Here is a 27,583-nt window from a genome sequence, read left to right on the forward strand (position 1 = left end):
GACTTCAGGAGGACTCAGAAAACGGGCCAGGACTGGGTAAGGATAGGAAGGTGCCAGCGGGGCGGGCGAACAGGCTAATCGTAGGAGTGGCGAGTCTGGGAACGCCCCCCTCCCGGCCCCGCCCCCACCCCGCAGCGTAGGGCCGGGAAATGAAAGCCAAGCGTGCTCATGGGTCACGGGCCGGGGCGGCCCCTCAGCCTCCGGCTTCCCGGGGTGGGCGTCTCCGAGAAAGGCGCGTGCCTCACGTCCTTCCCACCCCGCCCCCTGCTATCTGCGCACGCGCGGCCTCACCCCGCCCCTCGCGTCCCCGGCGGAGCGATGGGACGGGGGCGGGCAGCCGGGGTGAGGAGGCCGCCGGGAGTCCCTAGATTGCCGGCGCGCTCCGCCTCCGCCGCCGCTCCACCGCCGCCGCTTCCCTCGCCGCGTCACGGCTCCCGGGACCGCCCTCCTCTGGCCCCTCCTACTCGCTCCCTTTCCCCCTCCTCTTACCCTCCCCCTCCGACCGATCGGTGACTTAAGCAACGGAGCGCGGTGAAGCCCATTTTTCTCCTTCCTCGCAGCCGCGCCGGGCAGTTCGCGGCGCGCGGCCCCCACGCTCCCGCCCGAGATGAATGCTGCGGCAGAAGCCGAGTTCAATATCCTCCTGGCCACCGACTCATACAAGGTAGAGGCTCGGGGAGGAAGAGGGTGCGTCGGGGAACAGCGCGAGGCTGCGGGGCGGGGGCGGCCGGGCTGGGGTCTTGGCGCTGGGGAAGCCCCGAGGGAAGGCGCGGCGGCGGCGGCGGCGGGCGGGATGGGGCAGGTGAGGCTGGCGCCGCAGTTGGGAAGGAGGCTGATGGAGCAGTGATGGAGGGATGGACGGCAGGAGGCGGGGCCTGGGGGGTGCGTGGTGGGGCGGTGCGGCGAAGGGTTGAGGCGGGCCCGAACCGGTTCCCCGCACTCGCCGCCCGGGGCTCCGGGCAGCTCAGCGGCCCGACGGCCGGGGCGTCACTGGGTGAGCTCACGCCTTCCCCAGGAGTGCGGCCTTTTGGTCCTGGGCCAGGCAGGGCCGGCCTTGGTTAGGGCTTGCCTGAGGAGAGCAGGTCAGTTAGGTAACGGCCCCTGGGATTCCGCCGTGGAAAGAGGGAGTCAGGTTTGAAAAGTAGGGTTTCCCCCGCGGAGCTCAGTCAAGCAAGCTCACCCCTTAGTCGGCAGATGTGTCCCTCCTCGAGGAAGGGGTGGGCGAGGTCTAGTAGGGCTGCTGGAGCCAGCCACGTTCTTCTGCTGGTGGCCCCGGTGCGGAGGACCCTTATCTGTCTGTTCCGGGGAGCCCTGCTCGATTCCCCAGTCCCACTCCATTGGGCTCGGTTTCAAACTCCTCTTTGCGTCTGGTGATCACTCACACTCCTCATCGTCTGTTGCAAAGGCCGATCTGCCTTTATTCCATTAGAACCACTTTGTGATTTCTGTGAAAAGGAAAGTGAAACACAAGAAGTTTAAAAAAAACTGTAGTTAACCTAGAGAACATGTTGAGAGGACACAGCGTTCTGTTACTATGGCTATTGGACGCTTGTATGTATAGGTGTCCCGATCATTTTATTTGAAACTCACATACATTAATAAAGGGAAGAGTGGTTAAAGGGAAATTTGAAGTAAACTGGATTATACTTTACTAACAAGCTTTGTTATCCGGGACACCTAAAAAATGACATGTCAGACTGAAAACTCCACTTTCACAAAATAAGTTTCAGTTTTTACTTGAGCAGCATGGCAGTTTGGAGTATAGCGATTAAAGCATGTTTTCAGATTTTTTGTTCTTTTAGTTTTTTTCTTAAATATTCCAGTATTTTCGAGAATCCCATTTTACCTCTTTTTAAACTTTTTTTCCTAGCTGGTTTAAGATTCTACTTTTGATAATTAAGGTGGGTTATTATTTAAAGTAGAACCAAGTTTCTTTAAGGAGTGGTCTTTTAAATGGAACTTTAAAATGGAAATCTACACAGTTGCAAGGAGACCATAGTGCTATCAAGGATGGTTTACTTGTGCTTCTCTTGTGGTTACTTAGTTCATGGTATTTTGAGTGTTTATTTAATAGTGATTTTAGAATGGTCTCATTCACAGTTTTCGAAAACTTTATCCCCTTAACTAAATCTTTAAAATAATTTTCAAGTGTTTTAATGTATTAATAACAAGAAAGGTAAGTTTTAACTTTTAAAAACAGTGTGCAAGCTTCTTTAGTTTGTGGCTCCTCTAGCTATTGTATATAAGGAATGTAAAATTGCTTTAACATCAGTTTCCTGGGATGAAAGGTAAGAGTGGTTACCCTAATGTTTTCTAATCTAGCTAGGCATACTTAACAGCACTATTAGAATTTGTACCTATTTAATAAAGTTTATTCCTGTCCATTTCAAGTCAGACTGGTTGGTGTATTTATCCCCTTCCTAATATAAAACCTTTTAAGAAGATTATCATCTTAGTAACTAACATGTTTCATTTCCCACCCTCCCTCCCAAGAAAACCCTCAAGAGGATTCAATCAGGTTGATGTTTTATTATACCAGTGGTTTGCAGCAGTCAGTAAAATAAATTGTGTATTTTACACTTGCAATTTAGTTTTTAAGTTTCATTTTCCTTACATTTTTGGTGGTACTTATAGCCTGTTTCGGAGAAGGCAGTGGCACCCCACTCCAGCACTGTTGCCTGGAAAATCCCATGGACGGAGGAGCCTGGTAGGCTGCAGTCCATAGGGTCGAGAAGAGTCAGACAGGACTGAGCAACTTCACTTTCACTTTTCACATTCATACATTGGAGAAGGAAATGGCAACCCACTCCAGTGTTCTTGCCTGGAGAATCCCAGGGACGGGGGAGTCTGGTGGGCTGCCGTCTATGGGGTCGCACAGAGTTGGACACGACTGAAGTGACTTAGCAGCATAGCCTGTTTATCATTTTTGCTTTTTTTTTTAATCTTCTTGGATGAAGAGGAGACAGCAACGGTAATCTTGAGTCTCGAAGCAGTAGAATTACACTTCTATTTGGAAATTACCTGAGAAGATTATATACACATCCTTATCAGTACTTACATACTGTTGGCCAGTTAAAGTAGGGAGCTAGCAGCTTTGGTTGTATTGGTGGAACAGAACAGAACAAACTAAATTGTTGATTTGTTTCTTTTGCAAGGGGTGGGTTGGGTAGAACTGAAGTAAGGATAATTGGCTGTCTAGGCACTCTAGAAAGGTATTTTGCAAGTAGATAGAATAATGTCCAAGCACATGACAACATGTAGAAATTTTGTTTTTGCTTGTATCCTTTCCAGACAGTTCAGGACAATTTGGACTAAAGGGGCATTTAAAATATGTATTCATTTCTGTAATCTCTTACTTCATTATACATAATGATAAATGAAGGAAATAGATGAATGTGGTTGTTTCTTCTGTTTTCATCCTGGGTTCTTGTTACAAATGAAAAGGACACTTAATCTTAAGTGTTAACCACTTATATTTTCAAAATGGTTTAAAGAAAATTATCTACTGGGTTATATTTACATTGTGCTAATAAGCCAGCTAAGGAAAGGTGCATTGGGGCTGGCCTTAGCCATTGCGGTGCTAAAAAAGTATTTGGAACATTTTTTTGTAAAGGAAATAAGTCATTTTTTTCCCCACTTATTTCTGGGATGACCACTGATCAGTTTCCAACTAAATGAATCAGTAAAAGATTCATTTCTATTCCATTCTTCTTCCCCTTCTATATAGATAATGTCTGTAACAAACTACAGCAGAGAGTAGTTTTACCATTTCTGAACATTCTACCTGTTAGCAGGTTGAAATGGAAGATGTTGTCAATTCAGACTCAGTTGGAAAAAATAAATAACAGGCAGTGGAAGAAAGAAATCTCTAAGCAATTTACAGTTTAAGCCACGTCAGACACATAAGTTATGAAATGTGCTGTCTAGTGTGGGTTGCTTCTCAAAAGGTCATTTTAAACTGGTTATCTTGAATTCAACACATTTTCATCCATTAATTAATAAATATTAGAGACCCATTAGGTATTATAATGGGTCCCATCACTTCATGGCAAGTAGATGGGGAAGCAATGGAACAGTGACAGACTTTATTTTGGGGGGCTCCAAAATCACTGTAGATGGTGACTGCAGCCATGAAATTAAAAGACACTTGCTCCTTGGAAGAAAAGTTATAACCAACCTAGACAGCATATTAAATAAGCAAAGACATTACTTTGCCAAAAAATGTCCGTCTAGTCAAAACTGTGGTTTTTCCAGTACTCATATGTATGGATGTGAGAGTTGGACTGTAAAGAAAGCTGAGCACCAAAGAATTGATGCTTTTGAACTGTGGTGTTGGAGAAGACTTGAGAGTCCCTTGGACTGAAATGAGGTCCAACCAGTCTATCCTAAAGGAAATCAGTCCTGAATATTCATTGAAAGGACTGGTGCTGAAGCTGAAACTCCAATACTTTGGCCACCTGATGCAAAGAACTGACTCATTTGAAAAGACCCTGATCCTGGCAAAGATTGAAGGCGGGAGAAGAAGGGGATGATAGAGGATGAGATGGTTGGAAGGCATCACAGATTGGATGGACATGAGTTTGAGTAAGCTCCGGGAGTTAGTGATGGACAGGTGGGCCTGGCATGCTTCAGTCCATGGAATCGCAAAGAGTTGGACAGGACTGAGCAACTGAACTGAACTGAGGTATTATAAAAGACAAAAGATATCCATTACAATCTAAGATGGGTGAAAGTTGATTTTAGAAAAGTTACAAAAGGCTGTATGATTTATGTATGGTGATTAAGCACCCAAGGTAGCTTTTTGAAAAACAGCTTGCTTCCTCATAAGTGGCAGAATAACAAATCTTATTTGGGCATTTTGGGGTTAAAGATTTGGGGCTAGATGACAATCATTCCTATGGGTAAGTTAGTCCTGCCTCAGACTTGAGCTACCAGTGTCTTCCTCTGAACTGTTCCTTGTTTTTCAAAGTTGCTTCTCCTTCACCAATTCTGGACACTTAAGTATGGTTAAAACAGCTCCAGTGGCAGCCTAAACCCTGTGAGAAGTGTGGTCCTGCTGCAGTTTGTATGTCAGAGAGCACCTGTGCATTCTTAGGATAGCGTTTTCCCAGTAAGTTTTATATTATGAATTACAGGAAAAACCCAGGCAACAGAAATAAAATCCTATATGTAAATCATGAATATACTTCATAGAAAAACTGGATGAGGCCAGCAATAATTGTAGAGTATCTTGCAAAACAAAAATACCAGAAACTGATAGCCTTTTTGTCAGTTTATGAAATCTCTCTTAAAGGTGTGCCAAGAAAAGGTTCAAGTTGCTAGGAATTCTACCAGAGTCAAGGGAAGAGGCAGCATAATGATAATGGCTGGTTTTATAATTTCTCCCTTCACTAAAATAATATAATCCCCAAATCCTTAAATTGTATTTTGATGTTAGTAGTGCTTTATAAGCCAAATAGCAATGAGTCATTTTCTGGAGCAACAGAAGGACAGGGGTTGAGAAATCCTGAATAATATTGAAAAGAAGAAAAAATCCATTATGATTTTTGCTGTTTCTGGCTCATTACTTTTGAAAAGGTAGAGAGTCTTAATAAGTGCCTCCTACAAATGCCCTTAGATATTACACAGGTAACATAGCTTCATTTGTGACTTCGAGTCTGTTACTCCATATGCTCTTATATACACATGGTAGTGTTGAAATGTTGGCTTGTGATTATTTCTTAGTGATTATAACTGTGAAAGTAGGTTAGTAGTAGTTACCTTTGGTCATGTGATACCAATGTGGGAGGAAAGCTCTTGGAAATATATTATGTCAACCTTATAGGAAATCTAGAGAAGCTCAGGAGAAAAGTATACTTTGCTCTCACTCTATGCAACTGTAATACTTCTCATATTTCTCTTGAACTGTCATACATGGTTAATTGACACTGGGAGTGCAGTTTTTAGAAGCTTATTTTTTCATGAAGTAAAATCAACCACATAACTGAAATTTAGATTTATTAGAAGAGCTACATTTTCCCTTGTGTCTCTGTTCTTCATCACACACATATTTATGTGCTGGCGGGATTCTGTTAGTTGCAGGAAGGCTATGTCAGTTTAAGAAACATTTTTAGGGGTAGTCTTTGTGGAGAATATTAAGAGAAATTTGTTATTTTCTCATTTTATAAATTTAAATTTATTGTACAGCCATTTTCTCAAGTGGTGGAAGTTCAAGGCAGTGCTGAAAAACAATATGATTTAAGAGTGCTCTTTTGGCAGGTCACTTAATTTTGAATATTATGAAGCTTTTTGTTAGTGTTTACTTACCATACTTAAAACTAAGCTCTTGATTTCCCTACCCAGTCCTTCCATGCCTTTCCTCGTCTCAGCAAATGGCACCATTATTCACTCAGTTGCTCAAGCCAAAAATCTAGGCAACATCATAAAATTCTCCCCCTCTTTATTCCCAAATCTAATCTATCAGCCTACTTCTTCAAAGATATTGAGTCATCATCTCTCACCTGATCTGAGTTTTGGCAATAGTCTCTTACTGATACTCCTGCATCCACTCAGGTCACCCTGTAATCTACTCTCCACCTCTGCCAGGCTTGTCAAATGTGAATCAGATCATAATCACTCTAGCCTAAAGCATACCAGTGGCTTCCCCACTTGAGGTAGCCTGTGAGTCCTATGTGATCTTGTCCCTGCATCTCTCTCTGACTTCATGTACCTCCTCCTCATTCTCTAAGCACCAACCACAGTGGTCTTCATTTCTGTTCTGACCTTTCCTATTTCCTTGTCATTTAGATCTTGTTCACATGTCACTATCTCAGAAGAAGCCTTCCTGGCCTCCTATTTAGTCTCCCATGCCTTAATTTTTCATAGCATCCATCTAGCTCTGAAATTATGTTATGACCTCTCAGCCCTCACTTGGAGAAGGCAATGGCACCCCACTCCAGTACTCTTGCCTGGAAAATCCCATGGATGGAAGAGCATGGTAGGCTGCAGTCCATGGGGTCGCTAAGAGTCGGACACGACTGAGCGTCTTCACTTTCACTTTTCACTTTCATGCTTTGGAGAAGGAAATGGCAACCCACTCCAGTGTTCTTGCCTGGAGAATCCCAGGGACGAGGGAGCCTGGTGGGCTACTGTCTATGGGGTCGCACAGAGTCGGACATGACTGAAGTGACTTAGCAGCAGCAGCAGTAGCAGCAGCCCTCACTAGCCCAGTGAGACTAGGGACTATGTCAGTCTATTTTACTTCCCCATCCTTAGCATCTGAACCAGTGCCTGATTACACAGCAGGTAGAGTATATATTTGTGAATGAATTAACTGTTTATAAAATAAAAATGTATTGATTTGAATTTCTGCTATATCATCTCATTTTCTGATAAAAGTTCCAAGGGGCTTAGGGTGACAAGTTTAGCAGAAATGAAGTTTAGTAAAATGAAGAGGACAGTAAACTTAGCACAACTAAAATGAGCTATTTTAGAAAATATTTACCAAGAAGCTCTGTTTAAAAATTTTTTCCCATTTAAACAATGTATATAAACAGTATATAAACAGATCGGAACATACTATTATATTTTATTCTTTTCAAATATATTGGCTGTTAGTAAGTGGTTGATAGTAAATTGTTCCATAGTTAATTGCCAGAGAGTTTGCTGATTGTTTAGCTGAATTCTTAAATAGTTCTCTTAAGTTTCTCCAAAGATTTTAGAAGTCATACGTTATATCTAACTAAGCCTAGACAACTTTGTATTTTTAATGTTTGTTTTCAGAGAGAGATTCTGAATACTTACGCAAAGGTTTTAAGTACCATAATTAAAGAACACAACTGAAGTAAAGCTTTAAAATTATATAAACGTATTTCATTATTGTCCATAACAGGAACTGTATTTGTAGGATGGAAAATCTTTAGTATACTTTTAAACCAAGGTGGAATTAAATAGCTTAGGTACATTTCCATTTAGCTTTTGACTGCTTGGTCTACTCAGAAGAAGAAAATAATTCATTTGCCTTCTAATACTTTTAAATCTGATATAGAAAAAGTAAACTATTATAAACTATTAAAGGTGCACCATTAAGTATGTGAACCTTGAAAAAGGTCCAATAACCACTGAGTCACAACTGTGAATCTTTGTTCAAATTTTACTTCTTCAGAGCTGACTTTTCTCCCACCTCACTGCTTATTCCCACTAAGGAAATTGGAGTTATTTAGATTGTAAACTGGACATTTTCATTTTTATATACATGTATATAAAATGTATATATTTATATGTATACATATATACATTGTGTACATTTTCAAGTGGTGATATCTTTTTCTAACCAGTTTCTTAAGTAGTTAAAGTAGTAATCATTTATTACTGTGATTATCATGCCTATATATACATATGCATGTTTTTGCATTTTAATGAATCAGCTAATAGACTTAATTGCTCTGGATTTTGTATTGGCTTGGAGAAGGAAATGGCAACCCACTCCAGTATTCTTGCCTGGAGAATCCCAGGGACAGAGGAGCCTGGTGGGCTGCTGTCTATGGGTTGCACAGAGTCAGACATGACTGAAGCGACTTAGCAGCAGCAGCCTCTGTATTAGCTACTTCACTGAACTACTTTTTAAATCTGAAATTTACACTGGCATCAGCCCCTGAGTTCTAACTTTAAAAAACTGACATGTACTTCTAGGGTTTTTTGTTTTTGTTTTGGCCTCGCCATGCAGCATGTGGGCTTTCCTGATGGCTCAGACGGTAAAGAATCTGCCTGCAGTGCAGGAGACCCAGGTTCAATCCCTGGTTTGGGAAGATCCCTGGAGAAGGAAATGGCACCATACTCCAGTGTTCTTGCCTGGAGAAGTCCGTGGACAGAGGAGCCTGGCAGGCTAGGGTCCATAGGATCGCAGAGAGTCAGACATGACTGAGTGACTAACACACATGCACATGAGGAACCTTTGTTCCCTGATCAGGGGTCAAACCTATACCCCCTGTGGTGGAAGCACAGCGTCCTAACCACTGGACTGCCGGGGAAGTCCCTATGCTAGGTTTTGATGAAGCTTCCATATACCTTGTAATATATAGATAACTGCCTGTGTGTGTTCAGTCCAACTCTTTGAGACCCCATGGACTACAGCCTGCCAGGCTTCTCTACCCGTGGAATTTTCCAGGTAGGAATACTGGAGTGGGTTGCCATTTCCATCTCCAGGGGATCTTTCTGATCCGGGGATCTAACCTGCGTCTCTTGCGGCTCCTGCATTGACAAGGGGTTTCTTTATACCACTGCATCACCTGGGATGCATAGATGAGCAAAACAGAAAGTTGCAACTCTTACCTGACTTAGGCAACAGACCACGTATTAACAATAAAGATTCACCTCCAAGGTTACCTGTAAGCAGCATCAGGGGGCTATTAGACAGAGTTGTAAGTTGCTTCAATGAGAAAGGAAACATATTTTAAACATTTGTGACTTTTTTCCTTTCTGTATTCATTTTAGAGTTTTTGTGTTAAGCCACAAAGATTCTTTAGGTTAAAGCCAAGTTTTACTTGGATTGAGATTGTGCAGCCAAACAGGGAAAACATTAGTTTTTCTGAAACTTGAGATCAGAAGTCAACAGGGAAAATGGTTTATGTCCACAGCAGTCGTCCATGAAACTCATCTGCAAACATTTATTCCACCATTACCCTGACTCATCACCCTATCTGTAAGCTTTAAGGCATTATTATTCCTATTTTTTCAAATAGGAAAATACACAGTATTCTTCTAGTTGTTTTTTATTGGTAAAATATTGTAACCATATTAAAATGTAATAAATTCAGATTATAATAAACACAGAAAACAAAAACAAATAAATTTTCAACAGTGGCTCTTACCTAAATTCATGGAAAAGAGATTTGTAATAACACCTCTTCATATCTTTAAATCCACAAGGATTTAATGTTGTAATTGTATAGGCATATATTTTGCAATTCAGAGGTGGTTTGAGAAAAAATTACAGAACAGGGTATTTTTTTCCACTGCTGCTGCTGTAGCTTTCATCCAGGTTTTCACAGTGTCACTATGAAGACTAGAAGAGATCGTTTCCAGTACCTCACTATGCAGATGGAGAGCCTGAAGAAGTCATTGACTATTGACTTGATGAGCGTTCCACACTTAAATAGTAACAGTACCAAATTCTGCTTTCAGTTCATTCTTGTATGTTGTATATCCCCCCAGGCAGCTGCTTCTCTTTCCCAAATGAAGACTGTTCACCAAGAGTAAACGAGATACCTTTTTTTTATTTTTCTCCCCAAGTGTCCAGTTCTATAGAGGCTATGTACTTCCTTAAATCCAGTCTGTTTATAAAAATTTATACTCGCCTGTGATTTTGAATTTAAGATACCGAAGTATTAACAGTGTCTTAATCATAATGGGGCTTCCCTGGTGGCTTGGTGCTAAAGGACCCATCTGCCAATGCAGGAGACATGGATTCAGTCCCTGGATGGAGAAGATCCCCTGGAGAAGGAAATGGCAACCCACTCCAGTATTCTTGCCTAGGAAATCCCATGGACAGAGGAGCCTGGCAGGCTACAGTCCGTAAGGTTGCAAAAGAGTTGGACATGACTTAGCAACTAAACAACAATAAGCACGACACTTACTTTTTATTCTTTATCGCCGGAAAAGAAGCTCATCAATAGCAAATCAGTATATTTTATCTAGTTTTTACATAATTTCAAGTTATTCTGTTCTTCTGGTATTTTCTAATTCAAGTATTTCTCTTTCATATAGGTTACTCACTATAAACAGTACCCACCCAACACAAGCAAAGTTTATTCCTACTTTGAATGCCGTGAAAAGAAGACCGAAAACTCGAAAATAAGGAAGGTGAAATATGAGGAAACAGTATTTTATGGATTGCAGTACATTCTTCATAAGTATTTAAAAGGTATTGCTTTTCCTAATATGTTTAAAATACTGTTTTCATATACCTCTTCATAGTTGTTCTCCTATACTGTCATATTTTATTATTTGAAGTAACTTTTTGAAGAGTCTAATTTTGATATTAATTACATTAGGGGTTCTTTTGAAATTTTTAGAAATCTGTTAATTTGAAAGCATTAAATTGTATAATTTGTATGTACTTGGTGGTCTAAATAGGAGAGAGATTTTCTGAAACTAATAAGCTTGGGAAGAAATTTAGAGAAGTGAATAATTTTCTGAGAGTCATCTGGTTTGTTGGCAGACTTTAGTCACTAATTCAAAATAAAGGATTTGTTACTGACCTGGAAACTCATTTTGAGTTGTGATAGCAGTTAGAATATGTTTATGCTAGTCAGTTTTACCTTAAAGGCCTATGTTTCAAAACTACTTGTAACTGTAGAGTTAGTCTCAAATGCATTTTAAAGAAGCAGAATCCCCAAAATAATTTTTGTACTTTATTACTTGGAAGTCCATTTGGAGGGTGGGGAAATAGTTCCAAAGGTTTCTATACATTTTGGAAAACTTCATTTTTACCTTTTCAAATAAAAGTAATCTCAGAATTGAATACAGATTAAGTTGAATTTTATGCAGATAATTTTTTCTGTAACATTGGCAGTTTTAAGATTAGATAGTTGAGATATGTTGTGCTATTGAAAATATACTTGGATATCAAAAGTACTTCATTACAACACAATTACCCAAGATGTTTTAAATAAGTTTACTAGTGATCTTATTTAGAGAGTTACCAAAGACTAATGTTACACTTCAATTTCCTTCAGCTTAAAAGCTTTATAAAGTGTTATTTATTATTAATTACAGCTAAAATATATGGCTTGTTATAGGCCAGCATTCTAAGAACTTTTATTCAGATGTCATAACTCATTTAGTTCTCACAACCACACTATAAGTAGGTATTATTCTCATTTGATAGATAAAGTTAGCTAAAGGTGTATGGGGGGGCGGGGGTGGCAACAACGTAGGAACTGTGAAAATTATTGGATTGTCAGCCTCCAAAGATATACTTTATGAATAAAGTAAACAGGTTAACCTGGAAACCACATGTCAAAGGCTTACTCTCAAATCTGAAGACTGTATAAATTAACACAGGTTTTTTAAAAATCTCCCTAGAAGTGAATTTGTTACTGTAATTTAAAATATATATACATACACACATATAAAAATCTCTTCTACTGCAAATTTGTTTTTCACATAATTAACTTTTATGCTTCTGCTTATGAGTGGTTGGAAGTGCAGATTCCTTTTCTGACTCTGCTGTTGACTCTGGGTAAATCATTTAACCTCTCAGTTCTTGTTTTTTAATCTATAGAATGTGTGAAATAGCTAGAGACATTAATCCTATGACAACTCAGCAATTCACAGCATGCCTTCAGAAATGTAAACAGGAGATGTTTATTTTTTTAGGTAAAGTAGTGACCAAAGAGAAGATCCAAGAAGCCAAAGAGGTATACAGAGAGCATTTCCAAGATGATGTCTTTAATGAAAAGGGATGGAACTACATTCTTGAGGTAAAAAATGTGTATTTTGTATTTTGGTTTTACTTTTAGTTCAAAATTTCTTGCCAGAATTTGAATAGAAGATTAGGCTATACAGTTGATCTTTGAAAACCAGGTTCGAGTTGCACAGGTCCACTTCTACATGGAGTATCTTTCAGTAGTAAATACTACAGCACTACAAGCCTGCAGTTGGTTGGATCTGCAGATGCAGAACCACAGATACAGAGGAATTGCGGTTACAGAGGCTGGCTGTAAGTAATACAGTAATACTGTAAGTAAGGCTGACTGGATTTTCGACCGTTGGCAGGGGGTGCCTCTAACCCCCACATCGTTCAAGGATCAGCTATAATTACAACTATTGTCTGTATGGGAACCTATAACTAATATCTATTTAGATATTCTTGTGAGAAGTTAAAGGTACGTTTAATTGTTTTTCCTCATGATTAGTATCAAGAATCTATAGCATGTCTAAGCAGTTTGATACAATATGTATTACAGTTTAAATAACTAGCAAATCAGAAAGGTGATTTAATCCTTTATCTGAAAATACATATGATTAAGAAAGGGCGTGGGGCAGCTTGAAAGTTTGAGCCTATTTTCTGGACTATAGAATACCTAAGAAAATAGATGGTATGAATCTATCACTATACAATTCTAGGACATTTCCTTTACTGAATAGTTAGAATAGTTTGGTACAGATCTGTGAAATGAATTTTCATTCTTTATTGTACTGTAATATCCTATCTAACACATTTGGGTTCCTTGCTTAAACTTTTGGGCATCCAAAGACATGGAAATTGAGTTAAAAGTTGAATTGTCCCCTGGCCGTTTTCTATATTACATAGATAGGTGGAGAATGGGATCTACTGACATCTTTCCATGTTAATTATCTCTAAAATGAATGTGTTTTTCATTGTAAACTACCAAACACAAAGTGATAAGAAATGCTTTAACTTTCATGCCTATATTGTAATACTGAATTTTACTATTTGGTAATTTTGGCTCCATGAAGAAGTTGGGTAAGCTATCTGCTAGTTTTCCATATCTTAAGTAAGGTCAGTAAAATCTATTGGCTAACTACCTCATTTAACTCATTTGATTTGTTTTGAGGATAACAATTATGGTTAAGTTAGATGCTGTGCTTAGTAATATAATTCTCAGTCGTCAAGGTGGTAAATCTTTTCATTTTATATTCAGAGAATCTTAGGGATTCATAGATTCTCTAGAAATAATCTTGTATAATCCGATTTTACAAGCATAGAATCTGAGACCTCGAGAATCGTGAATTTTTTTTTTTTTAATCTAGTTATCTTGTCCCAAATCACGTAAACTGCCAGGATTTCTGAAACAACCTACCTTACTAGCCAAAAGTTAACCAGCTTTTAACTTTAAAAAAGGGGAGGCTTAATTAAGTATCTAGTAACATGTAGCTACTATATCCTCAGCCTAATCTGGGAGAGACTTGTTGCTCTTGGATGTTGATTGCAAAAGTTCTAGAAACTATACTTAGTTATAGTCTACTACCAAAATAGTGTGAGGTCTACTGCCAGTATAGAGAACACCTATTCAAGATTCTTCTACTGGCAGAGAGTTCCTTTCTTTTTTAGTTTGTTCATTTTATTTTGCTCTCTAACAGCAGTTCATTATTTAATCTTCCAGTCATTAGCCTTTCTTTGATGGAAAAGAAGACTACTTAGAAGAAAGATAGTGCTCTTAGAATATGTTGGAATAAACTCTTTGAAGGGGAAAGAAGAGGAAAACAACTTTGTTTTGAAATTATCTTCAAGTGACAATTTTTCTTAGCAAAAGTACTTTGACAGCATAAAATTTTAAAAATTAGTAATACTAAACTGTTAATCATAATAGCTAATTTTATTTCAGGAGGATAAACATATTCTGACCATATTACTAGCAATATAGTAAGATCTACAATTGTAATTTCTCTGACAATAAGTTTAGCTTCTGTAAAATATGTAATGGTAATGGTGTACCATCTGTTGAATGAATAATTTCATTATTGTCTTTTACCAGAAATATGATGGGCATCTTCCAATAGAAGTAAAAGCTGTTCCTGAGGGCTCTGTCATTCCGAGAGGAAATGTTCTCTTCACAGTGGAAAACACAGATCCGGAGTGTTACTGGCTTACAAACTGGGTTGAGGTGAATTGTTTTTTGTTTTGCTTTTCATTCTTAACATTAATTGTAGATGTAAAAACCATTCAACTGGAATTCTAGTTTAAAAATTGCTACTAATGAAGTTTATGTAACCTCCTACCACTTCTAAACCTCTCAGGCCTCAGTTTCCTCACCTATAAAATGACAGTTGGACTAAATAATCTTTAAATTACCTTCCAAAATCTAATCTTAAATTGTAAAAAATCGTTAACAGTTAAAACTCAGCTGGCCTCCATCTTATTTGTTGCAATCCTAAATATATACCACCATAGAGAAAGAGTATAAAAACAGCACAGGTACATCTTTAGTAACTTAAGACTTTTAGTAATCGTTTTCTTTATTCTAATCTAATCAGTTTAGGGCCTAGACTCTACCACCTGGTATTTCTCATCTAAATACATTCAAGGTTCACTATAGAAATTTCACCCTATTATCTGAGAGGTGATTACTTGGTGCTTTGTATGCTTTATCTCACTAGTTTATTGGTAAAACTAATTTGTTATATTATAAAATAATACATTTGGGATTCATTTATAAAGACTAGAAGCAGTTTAGAAAAATTTTTAATAGCCTAACAGGCTCTGAAACAATGAACAATTAACTAAAATAAAGATTTAAAATAGTTTACTGTTATGTGTTAAAACTCTGAATTGTGAACTCAGAGTAAAAGGAAACATATTAACACTTCTCATACTCCTTTACTGACAGATACTTTATTTTGAGGGGATGAAATTATAAAAAAAAGTAGAAGAGTTCTTAAAGAACCACATCATCTAGTGTATTTTACCTTCAGTGCCAAAAGATCCCAAACAGATAAATCTTACTTTTAAAATCATCATTTATGAATCACCTTTTTTCACTTTTTTTCTTTTTGGTTTTCTGGTTGAGGATTTAGTCAATAAGTACTCTTACCCTGTGTTGAATTGGAGTCTCATAAAGCAGATATTTATGACACAGAACTAGTTCCAAGTCTACCTTGCTTTTCATGTATGTTTTTCTTTAGAAAGTGAAAAATACTAGCCTTGAAAAAAATTTTAAGTACCTGTTTTAATTATCATTATTTAGATGTATTTCACTAAAAAAAAAAGTTGATGTTTTTATAAATTGTGGACATCTTAGTTTGTTAGCAAATATATTTTTAAAGATTATTAAATACAAAATCCAATATGAGATTTAGATTTTGAAGGGAAAAAAGTTCCCTATTTTCATCTGCTTATCAAGTTTACCTTCTAATATATATTATTTAAATAATTTCAGTCCTTGGTATGTATTTTTATCTAAGGCACAAAAATACATGTTCTGAAACAGTCCCTTTCTGATAGATCCTGTGGTTTTTTTTTTAATTGTGTTTAAATACCATGTCTCCAGAAAACACTTTCTCAGAATGACTTTGCCTCTTCTGTGGGTTAGAGGATAGAGGTGGTTCATCTTTGTCTTAGCCATCTCCCACCCAAGTTTACTACCTTGTAAATCCAATCTGTTACCAAATCCAAAAAGCTTGTTATTTAAAAACTTAAGATTTTCTTCAGGAAATGCTTAATTTAAAACATTTAAAATAATAGTGCTTAGTAGTATTCTTTCCATTTCACCCTCCCAGTATGTGCAAAGTTTGTTTTTTTGTGGGGTTTATTTTTTGGCCTCATTGCACAGTTTGCAGGATCTTAGTTCCCCAACCAGGACTTGAACCAGAGCAGTCAAAGTACAAGTCCTAACCACTGGACCACCAGGGAATTCCTTGTGCAGAGTTATTAGTAAGATTCTTTTATTCACCATACACTGAATTTTAAAACCCAGTAAAATTACTGAATTGCTCTATCAATTTTAATATCAGTGCTAGAAGAAATCTTAGTCCTCAAATCAGATTTCAAAATGTATTTAGGAGAGCTTAAGAGTTCTTCAGAGGTATCTCAGACTTAAGAGGGGCTGAAGAATGAGCATGTTGGGCTAAACTTAACAGTTTCTTCCAACCAAAAAAACAAAACCTTTTTGCTGTTAAAAATCAAAGGTGACTTTATAAACTATTACACTGATCAAATGCCCTCATTTCACAGATGAGGAAATTGAGCCCTGAAGGGCAAAGGGACTAGTTAACAGAGTAGGTCCAGTCCCCTTCCCACTATACCACACCCTTTCTCATTCTTTGAAATTCTTTATTCTGCACAGTAATGATATAATGAACACTTCTTAAATAAAACTTGCAGGTTCTTTTACTTTAGTCTTAGTTTTCAACTAAAAATTTTATCTTGATTTGTGTGGGCAAATTTCTGTTTTGGAGAAGTTTCCAACAAGGCCTATTTTATTAGACCTTGGATTAACCCAAACTAACTTGCCTTTTTTTCCCTTGCTTACATCTACAGTGATCTTTTTTAAAGGGGAGTGATTTTATTAAGAGTATAATTTAAGCTGATTTTGTTGGACTATGGAAAGGAAATGGTGATGTGAAGGATCACTGTGTCTCATAGTTATTTCTCTCCTTCCCTGGCATTTTTCGAGGGGTAAGGTCAATCTTCTACCTTTATAACTCAACTAGAGTTTTTCACATTATGTTTTCTATCTTTCTCATACTCTTAGATAATATCATTCTAAGTTAAAATTATGAGTTGATTGAATTAAATCAGCAAATGAATATTGATTACTAGTTATATACCCCAGAAGTGCTGGGCACAGATATTAGAGTAAGGTATGTGTTACTTAACAGCCTTTGGAGGAGGAGCAATTTATTCTTAACTAAACACTAATACAAGCACAAACGCTAAATTGGTAGCAGAAGTAGTGAATTCTGTGTATGGAGGAAAAAAAACCTTTTCCATTTCATGAAGGTATTCTTCATGAAAGAATGAAGAGTTGAGGTATTCTTTGGACGACAAGTAGCCCAAAGGAGACTATAGCAAAAAAGTGGAATATATCATAAAGGATAAACCTTTAGATGATAAATAAGGCAAGATTGCAGAAGGCCTCAGATTTCAACATGAATTGGCCTTCTTCCTCTGTGGAATAGATAGCCACTAAAGCATTTTAAGGAATGACACAACCTGAATAAAACTCTGCTTTAGAAGGATAACCAGCAGCAGTATAAAGAGGAAGAGAAGCTAAAGATTAGTTAGAAGTAGGATACTCATAGGCTGGGGCACTGGAATCACTGAAATTACGAAAGAAGAATTTCAGAAGCAGAATGCTTAGGTAAGAGGTGATTTGTCATAGAGTTCAAGTTAGGAGTTGCATCAGTTTTCTACTGTTATATAACAAACAACCCCCCACCCCCTCACAAAAATGCTGTTATTTCTCATGATTCTGCGGTTGACTGAATGGTTCTCTGCTGGTCTTTCTTGGACTTACGTGTCTGCATTCAGGTAGGGGTTCAGCTCAGATAAGGGACAGTCTAAAGTGGCCTCACTCCCATTCATGTCTGAACCTCAGCTTAGGTAACTGGGACTGTTGGACCTCTTTCCTTGACTTAGGCTTCTTTACAACAGGGCAGTCTCAAGGTTCTAAGAAAATGAGAGTAGAAGCTATAAAAAACCTCTTGAAACAGAAGCTTGGAAGTTATAAATATGGCTTCTGCTACATTCTTTTGGTCAAAAGCAAATCATAGGAACATCCCAGAATCAGGGATGAAGAGATAAATTACACCTCTTGATGGAAGGAGCCGCAAAGAACTTGGAGCCATAGTTAATCGCAAGAGTCTAATGCAGTTTTTCTTTTTAGGGGACTGAGTTGGGAAGTCCAAGAATAAATAATCTTTTTATTTTTACTTATTTTATTTATTGGTCACTTAGCTGGTATTCAGTAAAAGCGTGTTTTGTAAAACTTAGAAAGTAGCTTTTTGAGTGAGCACAGACTTGTCATCTTAGCAGCTCTTTCTAAAATTTTTTTTTTTCCTTTCTAAAATTTGAAGCTGCTGTAATAGCAGGCTATCTGGTTTACAAAAAGAATAGGAAATTATGATCCTAGAATGGAGGAGTGAATTCCTAAGTCGTAATAATTAATATAGTTGCTATGATTAGACATTTTTTGGAGTTGCCTGGAAGCCAAGGAAAAGGGGAGAAAACCAAGAGACAGTTCTTATCAGGAAGTAGCAAGTCTTAGTATTAGAAGGTAGCAATTCTTTCATTTCCTCATTTGGAAAACTCTATAATAGGAACTGAATTACAAAATAGGGACCTCAGAAGTAAACAGCGTATGCAGAAATGTTTCATGTGGCTCTTTTATAATGACTTTTGATAAATGCCAAGGACATAAAACATAACTCTGTGAATTGAATTGTCTAGTACTAAGCAAAAGTATCTCACATACATAACCTTCCAGTAGTCATATTAGATCCAAGGAAAAATTAGATCCAGTACTACCTAGAGGAGTGAAAAAATAACTTCTCTAGGTGTATACTATTCAAGGTGCAGTCCATGGACCAGTGCTGGTCCATGAGGTCTTCAGTGCAAGTCTGCATGAAATATAAAAATCAAGGATAAGCATTTAGAAACTTCTATAGCAATTGCCTTAGCATCCAAGTGTGAATATAGTTTATAAAACTATTGATCCATGATAGATTGAAAATAAATACATTGGTCCTTCATCACAGATAGTCTTCATAAAATTTGCTTCTTTGGAGCTTTGGATGGAAAAATAGGTAATTCAACATTCTCTACTGTTTGGGGCCTAGTTTGCTTATCCTTCGTATTATGGATTTGAGAGCTGAGCTCGGCACTGTATCTGAAATACATGTGGTAGGCTTCCCACCATACAGCTGAAATGTCCAATTGGTATTTCTACTAGTATGGCAGTCCAGGACATAACTCCAGAGAAAGCTAGGATTTTCCTCAGAAAGAATCCAATTTTTTATGTATTAATGTTTGTGGTTAATTTTATTACTACAGACTATTCTTGTTCAGTCCTGGTATCCAATCACAGTGGCCACAAATTCTAGAGAGCAGAAGAAAATATTGGCCAAATACTTATTAGAAACATCTGGTAACTTAGATGGTCTGGAATACAAGTTACATGATTTTGGCTACAGAGGAGTCTCTTCCCAAGAGGTAAGAAACTGGAGGGAACCTCAATAAAATATAGATTGTTGGTTAGGTTACCAGTATAAAGTTTTAGGAAGTTACTAGGAAGTTATATGGGAAGTAGGTCACATTTTGAAATTCCAGAAATTCAGTCAAGGATATTAAATACCTAATATGTGTCAGCCTCTGTTAAAGATACCTGAAATAATAGTCTTCAGTAAACATCTCCCTCCTTTATATATCTGATGGATGGATGGACAGATGACTAAATATATGTAATAAACATGTCAGATACTACTACTGAGAAGCACAAGACAGAGTAGTGGAAAAGAGGATGATGGGAAGTGCAGGTAGATTACTATTATTTAAGTAGGTCTCTTTGAGGAGGTAACGGTTGACTTCTCTTTAAAAATAACTGAAGACAGTAACTCCTTTGGGGGCTATGCTCTGTACTTCAAGTATAGGTCTTTTTCTTTTTTTGGAATTTGGTTTATGGTTTATTTTGCAGACTGCTGGCATAGGAGCGTCTGCTCATTTGGTTAACTTCAAAGGAACAGATACAGTAGCAGGAATTGCTTTAATTAAAAAATATTATGGAACAAAAGACCCTGTTCCAGGCTATTCTGTACCAGCGGCAGAACACAGGTAAAATTTCTGTTTTCATCCTTCTGTTATCTCACATTGGTTTTTCATAAATAAGCTTCTTCATTTTTGTAACTGAGTCATATTTTGTTTAACTACACAGATAGGTACTACAGTAAATCTTCTTTATACTGTATATAAAAACTGGTGTCAGGAAGGTAGACAAAACTTTTAACTGTCCTAATAGAAACAATTTAGGAGTTCTTTTTCTAACTTTTATATTGCTCTATGAGTTTTATTGTTTAAAAAATGTTAGCTTCTCTATTGCCATGTACAGATAAGTCATGTACTTGAAGTCTAGAAGCACTCATTGTGACACCTGGTCAGTGTTCTCTCTTTCCCTGCTCTTCTACATAACTTCACTTATCTTTGTTCTGGAAATTATCTTCTGAGCCCAGTACCTTGAATTGTAGATGAGCGAGTTAACCCTTTTGATGAAAGGAAGAGTGTTCAGATTCTTAGGTTTCCTCCATTCAAGTTAAACTAGAAAACTATTATAGTCCAGGCTATAGCTGCTCTGGTTCTAGAGTTAATTTTACTGGAAGTTAGTGGAGTTTTTTAAATGTATGCCAATCCTTATTTCTGATTCATACAACAAGAACACGGTGCTAAAACCAGCAATGAGTAAAGCTGAGCTTTGATCCCAGCAGTCTACTGGATGCTACAAGGGATGGAAAGACATAAAGAATTAATCCTATCTTTTGGATAAAAAGTACACTAGCAACATTCTGCTCTGTTAAAGTGCTCTTAAAATGATACAATTAAAGTACTGCAGCAGTGCAGAGGAAGGAGAAGTAGGGTCATATTCCACTGGTAGGATGAAGAAAGGCTTTATAGAGATAGTATGTAAATATTGACTTCTTGAATGTTTGGTAAAATTTAATGGCAGACACTACGGGATTCTTTATTCTCTGAATAAATATTTATTACGTACCTACCGTGTGTTAAGCATTGTCATGAAAGAGGCAAATATGGATGTGCTTAAGGAATAAGGACTGAAATGTATCTTGTACGGAGATTTTGTAGGTAACGTCAGGTGGGCTGGAAAGACAGGTTAATAAGTAAAAGGCCTCAAATGTATTTTCACATTGAATGTGCTGGGTTATTCTAATTCCATTTTCAAATGAGGGTGGGCATTTAAGTTTTTGAGCAAAGAAGTAGTGTCAGAAATGTTGTAGAAAGATCACTTTGATAGTGGGCTATCTTATGAATTGAAAAATAGAGAAAAATGAGAAGTTAGGGTTTATAGGAAATGTTGCAATAATTTTGAGAGATGATGAGATTCAGAACCAAGTGTCTAAATAAAAGAAGGGGATAAACATGAGCAGAGGCTTGGGAGATGAAATTGCTGAAATGATGACTTGAACTGGGGCTCAATAGAAAGTGGATTCAGCTAACGTTTACTAGCATTGCTCTCTTAGTAGGGACTTGAAATATTTTCACATGTAAGTTTCAAGACTAGTGAAACTAGGAAAATAAGAGTGACATTAACAGATCAAGATTTAAGGGTTGCAGTATTTTAATTTTTGGTCTTAGATACATGCATACCTTTTAAAAACTTACTAATACAGTACTAATAAAGAGTACTCTGTATTAATGGTTTTGTTTCAAAGTAATAACATCATGAGTGTGATACTACAAATCTGAGAATAAAGATATTTTCTTTAGGAATTTCATGTTAATACAGGGTGAAAATCTACTGTGTTTTTATAGCCTCATAATATTTATTACATCTGCAAATCTGACTCCTTAATATATCAGCTGTTCTTAAATAGATAAGTCTTTTTAAACAACAGCATAGTACAGTGAAAAGAGCTCTAGATTGAAAGTTGGGAAATAGGAGTGACCTTACAGCTGACATACTGGGTGGCCTTGGGCAACTCATTTATCTCTCTGTTCTTCATTTCCTCCATCCAAGCCAACAAAAGGAGGAACAAAAATTTTTGCATTTCCAACATCAGAAGGTCATTGAGGAAAAATGAACTAACATCTAAGATAACTTTAAAATAAGAAAATGCTAAAATTTAGAACATTGCCATTATTGTTATATTTTCTTAAAGAATATATGAATATAGACTTAGAAATATTCAATTATATACCTCTTCCTCAAACTGGAAATGTATCAAATATGATGCTGAAAATTGGAATGGTGGTATAAGTAGAAGTCACTGACCAAATATTTATGATCTCTATATACCAAATAAAATAGGTGTTATGATTGCATTATGTGGAGGGTGCTCTAGGAAATGTCTATGGGATGATGAGATACTCATTTTCCTCCCCAACAAAATGGATCTGGAGTCTGCGGGGGGCGGTGTGGAGGTGGGGGAAACCTGGGCTAAGGTACAGATTTTGGAAACTCACTATAAGGGTATTTTTAAAAGCTTTGAGTGGTTTTCACATAGGGAGGTATAGAGAGACAGACTAGTGCCCAGGTCATACTGAGGAAGGCGAGCACAGCCTCTAGGGGCAACAGAAGAGGACCCAAAGAAATAGGGGGAAAAAATCAAAACATGAGATACGTCAGTGAAGTCATTGGAAAATAAAGCTTCAGGAAAGTTCAAATGCCAAAGAGAAAGCAAGTAAGATAAAGACTAAACTATTAAGTTTTCTAGAAGTGATACACACAGAGTTAGATGACTGCATTGAAATAACCTCTTAAGAGTTGGTTCTTACATTGCAAAGCTCTCCAGTGCTAGTATTCTTTGAGCTTAATTCTCTCCCTTACAGAGAAAGAAAGAAGAAAAGTCCTGTCCGACTTAGTCGTGTCCGACTCTTTGCGACCCCATGGACTATAGCCTACCAGGCTCTTCCGTCCGTGGTATTTTCCAGGCAAGAATACTGGAGTGGGTTGCCATTTCCTTCTCCAGGGGATCTTCCCAACCCAGAGATTGAACCCGGGTCTCCCACATTGTAGGCAGGCGCTTTACCATTTGAGCCACCAGGAAGTCCCTTACAGAGAAGACCATAGCAATTCTTGATTTGAAGAAAGAGCTTTCTTTATCCATGTCTTAATTTTCCTTTCAACCGGTAGGTGCTTGCATGAAGTGGAGAGTAGGCATCATAGCTACTTTGTTCACTATAAAATAAATTTTATATAAATATGCTCTCACTCCATTTCAGTAGTTCTGGATAGCAAAGTCTGTATGTATCCCTGAAGTGTACATCCTCTGCTGTCCCCAGCATATCATTGACAGCATGAGAGAAGTTGTTTACTTTAGTCCTTTAGAGGGAAAAAGAAAACAGTTTCAAAAATAGTATGACTCTTTAAATAGTTTGGAGATAAACATATCTGCATGGGATTAAATGAATGGGTTGTTTCACTTGCCATTATTTTACTTTGGAAAATGAAGTAGAGGCAAAAACTAATAAATTAGGGAGAAAGTAAAATTACTGGGCATGAGAAAATCATAACAATTCTAAAATTATTAGGTTCTCATTAAGAATTTGTTATTTATATTATAAGTTAATCAGCAAGTACTTTAGTTAAATGCAGTTAATCTGTTCAAAAAGGACAGTATAAAAATTACTGTTATCATTCTTGCCTAATAGAAACTCTCACACTATTTCCCATCTTAATTATGTTTAGCTCAAACTAAATATTGTAATTCTTACTTCCTGGGCATATGTTAGTTAGTAGATAATCTATAAGTAAAATAAATGCCTATTACAGGCCAATTAAAGATACAACAGGTAAAGAGTTAGTTAGTTGACTACATATATGCATGATACAGTATAAGTAATTGCCTAAGTAATTGTCTTTTAAGTGTAAGGTTTTGAGAGTAAGAAAGATAAAATATATGTCCTTATTATTATTGGTATATGGTTTTGAAAATTCACAAAAGGGAACTGCATTGCTTAGTGAAATAATGGGAGTATGTGTTCATTCTTTCTAACATCTTAGCATAATGTATATAGTATTTAACAGGTGCTTTTTTAGCTTACTCATTTTAAATGAGTTAGGTTCAGGAGTACTAAAAAAGAAAATAATATCATTTATCCTTTGGTTGAATATGACTTAAGAGTTTGAATAACTATTGGAGAGATTACTTGTAGTCTTAAAAATTGGCCAAAGGGTGGTTTGGTTTGGCTCAACTAGTATTCAACTAACCTCTTGATGTGCATTCATTAAACTAAGTCACTCACCTTCTCTGCACTGTTGATGGTGTAGTATAGTAAACATGAGATATAATTCAGGAACAGATAATGTGTCTACCTAAGTAAATCTGTATTTTCATTTTGTTTTCTAGTACCATAACAGCTTGGGGGAAGGACCATGAAAAAGATGCTTTTGAACATATAGTAACACAGTTTTCATCAGTGCCTGTATCTGTGGTCAGCGATAGCTATGACATTTATAATGCGTGTGAGAAAACATGGGGTGAAGATTTAAGACATTTAATAGTATCAAGAAGTACAGAGGCACCACTAATAATCAGACCTGATTCTGGAAATCCTCTTGACACTGTATTAAAGGTAAATTTTAATACGTAACTTGATTATTAAAAGTGCCAATAGACCAGCTGCATCAACACTACTTTTAATTTCATTCATACACACACCATTTCAGAACTATCTGGACCAGTCCCCTTATTTTAGAGTTGCAGCCCAGAGAGAATTAATAGATTTGCCCAAGGTCACACATTAATAACTAGAGAAAGTATTTCCAGAGTAAAGGGTTACTAATATGTAACTGTCAAATAGACTACTAAGTACTGTTGACTGTTGAATAGATACTTTCTTTTCTACTTACCTTGAAGATTAATAAATCCCATTACCATTTTTAACCAGTCCTGTGATTTGGTTACCAAGTTTGTGGTTTCTTTCTCTGCCTTTATCACAAGTTATTGCTGTACCTTTGAAGGTTTTAGTGCAAAAGAAGTATGTGCAAGGTAATGTGGAACAAAAATAATTTGAAAATACTTTTCAAGTAGAGATTCCTTAGTGATACTACCGGTCCTCAAGGTAGCCTTTTTGTCTTTTTTTTTTTCTTCTTTCTTTTTTAAGTTTTTAGGACTTGGTTTACCTTCTTTGAAAAGCACTAATAGAAACAGGTTATTGATGCTTACTACTAGAAAAATAGTGTGTTACATGCTTTGCTTAATTGTGTCATTGAATCTCCGAAAACTTTATGATCCGTATTACAACTCTTTTTTTATAGACAAATAAACCAGCTTAGGTTAAAATTCACTTGCTGAAGGTCAGACAACATGTAATAAAATAAGCCAAATAGCCAGCATAGGTCTTTATGACTATCATACCATCTCTCTTTACCACACTGTTTGCCAGCTGATGATTAGGTGATGAATTACCCTTTAAAACAGTGGGGTGTAGAATCAAGGAGGTCTTTTCCTATCCTGTTAAGTAAAAGACCAGTCTGATGGTTTTATCTTAGCCTGAAATATGAACTGATTTGGTTTAGCAAACTGAACAGGTTTCATGTTTTTTCTGTTACCTAATAAAAATATACAAACCTAGTTTCAAGAATCAACTGAGTTACCATACGGAATTTTGTCATTGTTAGAATATTAAACCAGTTTATTTAGGAAAAGGGAGTGATGGTTGGGTAGAACCCTTGAATCTCTGAGGAAGCTTTCTGATAAATTTTCAGTCAGTGTTGAAGTATTTCAGCTGCTACCAAACTTTCAATAGTTAGTGAATGAGTTGCACAACTTGCATATTAAGCAATTTGGCTTAAAAAAAATTGGTGTTATTGTTAAGTGAGAAGGACTTCAGAAAATTCAGCTGGATTCATGTTTGAGTTACATCAGACAAATTACATTATTGGCACAAGCAGAAAAAAATCCAACTGAAAAGTATCATCATGAGTTTTTTAAATGATGTTTTATATACCTTTTAAAAATATTATATTTACCATTGTAAGTTTCTAATGTTAAAGGATTTTTTCTCTGAATCTAATTAGAAAAATGTGAGGGAAAAATACTTACGTTTTGAGCCGCTTTACAGCATAAATTGGCTTGATAGAAAATTGCATGCCTGTTCTAAAAATCAAATAGAATTGAGATGAAATTTTAGAAGGCTTATACATGGTAATATAAAATTTAAGTAATTAAATTTTTATATTCAAGATTGTTAGCAAAGTCTTTTTAACTTTGGAAAGTTTTTACACTTTTTTTCAGTCTTAGTTATTTTGTGTTGGATGTGTATTTTTCCAAACAGGTTTTGGATATTTTAGGTAAGAAGTTCCCTGTTACTGAGAACTCGAAGGGCTACAAGTTGCTACCACCTTATCTTAGAGTTATTCAAGGAGATGGAGTAGATATTAATACCTTACAAGAGGTATGTATTTTATATTAAAAAGTTTCAATAAGGTAATTCTTATAATTAAACTGTTTACTAATTTGATAACAATAACAATAATTTAAGTACAATTGTTATTCTTTTAGTAAGACAGTGTATGTCTTTTCTGTTAAATGCTTAAAATTTATAGATAATAGTAACTTAAAATACAGACATACCAGCCAAACCATACTCCCAGTCCTCATTGGCCACTGTGGATGATGAGCCCAAAGAAGTGTCACTAGGAAACAAGAAAATGCCAAAGAGTACTCTTTATATGTAAAACAAAAAGTCTTAACTTTTTGTTTCTTAACACTGTACAAATAGGTCTCAGTTTCAATAGAATGGAACTTCACATACTCCAATAATGTGAAACCTGAATGATACTACTCTTTTTGATACTGTGCTTTTTCAGATTTATAGAATGGTTTGTTACCTCCTCTAAATTTAGCATTGACTGTTATCACTATTGTTAGTCAAACAGTGTAAGTTTTATATTATCTTAAACCATTTTCCTCTTTTGTTTCTCAAATAAGTTTCTAAAGAACTATACTTTTAATATGTAAAGCACTCCACAACAATTAAGACTATCACTGATACCATGATATAGATTGTCAACTATGATAAAGCACTGACATTTTAATGTATACTAGTTTCAGATGATATCCACTTGTATAACACAAGTTACCAAAAGAATTTTCTGTTTGAAAGGGTTGGTGTGGTTAGAGGAAGGTCAGTACTCCAGTTATGAACAGTTTGTTTTCTAAAGATTCATTTAAAAGAAAGAACTATTGCATATAACTCTCAGTACTTCTGTGGTGACATGTATTTAGAGTTCCAAATGAGGTCTGAAATAGATCTCTTAAAATAACAGAAATGAGGTTTCTTCCACCAGCTCTTCCAAACCGCCTTGCCTAAGATAAGTGGAAACTTCCCCAGCTCTTCTAAGACATTTGGTGTTGGGGCATCCTAGGGGCTTTGATGTACAAAGGAAGAAATAGAAGAAAAGTCTTC

The 27,583-nt window shown here is 36.9% G+C and overlaps 1 protein-coding gene and 1 long non-coding RNA gene across 5 annotated transcripts in view; one reads left to right on the top strand and one right to left on the bottom strand.

Annotated features, from left to right (window-relative positions):
* Window positions 1-274: 274 nt before the first annotated feature.
* Window positions 275-27,583, top strand: part of NAMPT (nicotinamide phosphoribosyltransferase) — a 40,686-nt gene continuing 13,377 nt past the window's right edge. For 2 of the 3 annotated variants that reach the window (XM_027539678.1, XM_027539679.1), the window contains exons 1-8: window positions 275-664; window positions 10,744-10,900; window positions 12,358-12,461; window positions 14,481-14,609; window positions 19,496-19,654; window positions 20,136-20,272; window positions 24,520-24,745; window positions 26,450-26,569. In XM_027539678.1, the coding sequence (XP_027395479.1) occupies window positions 608-664; window positions 10,744-10,900; window positions 12,358-12,461; window positions 14,481-14,609; window positions 19,496-19,654; window positions 20,136-20,272; window positions 24,520-24,745; window positions 26,450-26,569 (1,089 nt within the window). In that variant the 5' untranslated portion in view covers window positions 275-607. Of the gene's footprint in view, window positions 665-10,743; window positions 10,901-12,357; window positions 12,462-14,480; window positions 14,610-16,981; window positions 17,120-19,495; window positions 19,655-20,135; window positions 20,273-24,519; window positions 24,746-26,449; window positions 26,570-27,583 lie in introns of all 3 variants that reach the window. The other variant, XR_003510789.1, reaches the window with a different exon arrangement.
* LOC113891540 overlaps window positions 23,251-27,583 on the bottom strand; it is a 53,288-nt gene continuing 48,955 nt past the window's right edge. For both annotated transcript variants that reach the window (XR_003510791.1, XR_003510790.1), the window contains exons 2-4: window positions 26,749-26,810; window positions 26,218-26,271; window positions 23,251-23,492 (exon numbers count right to left, since the gene is read on the bottom strand). This is a non-coding gene — a long non-coding RNA (uncharacterized LOC113891540). The remainder of the gene's footprint in view (window positions 23,493-26,217; window positions 26,272-26,748; window positions 26,811-27,583) is intronic.

The sequence above is a fragment of the Bos indicus x Bos taurus genome, chromosome 4 (genome assembly GCF_003369695.1).
Source record: "Bos indicus x Bos taurus breed Angus x Brahman F1 hybrid chromosome 4, Bos_hybrid_MaternalHap_v2.0, whole genome shotgun sequence".
Lineage (NCBI taxonomy): Eukaryota > Metazoa > Chordata > Mammalia > Artiodactyla > Bovidae > Bos > Bos indicus x Bos taurus.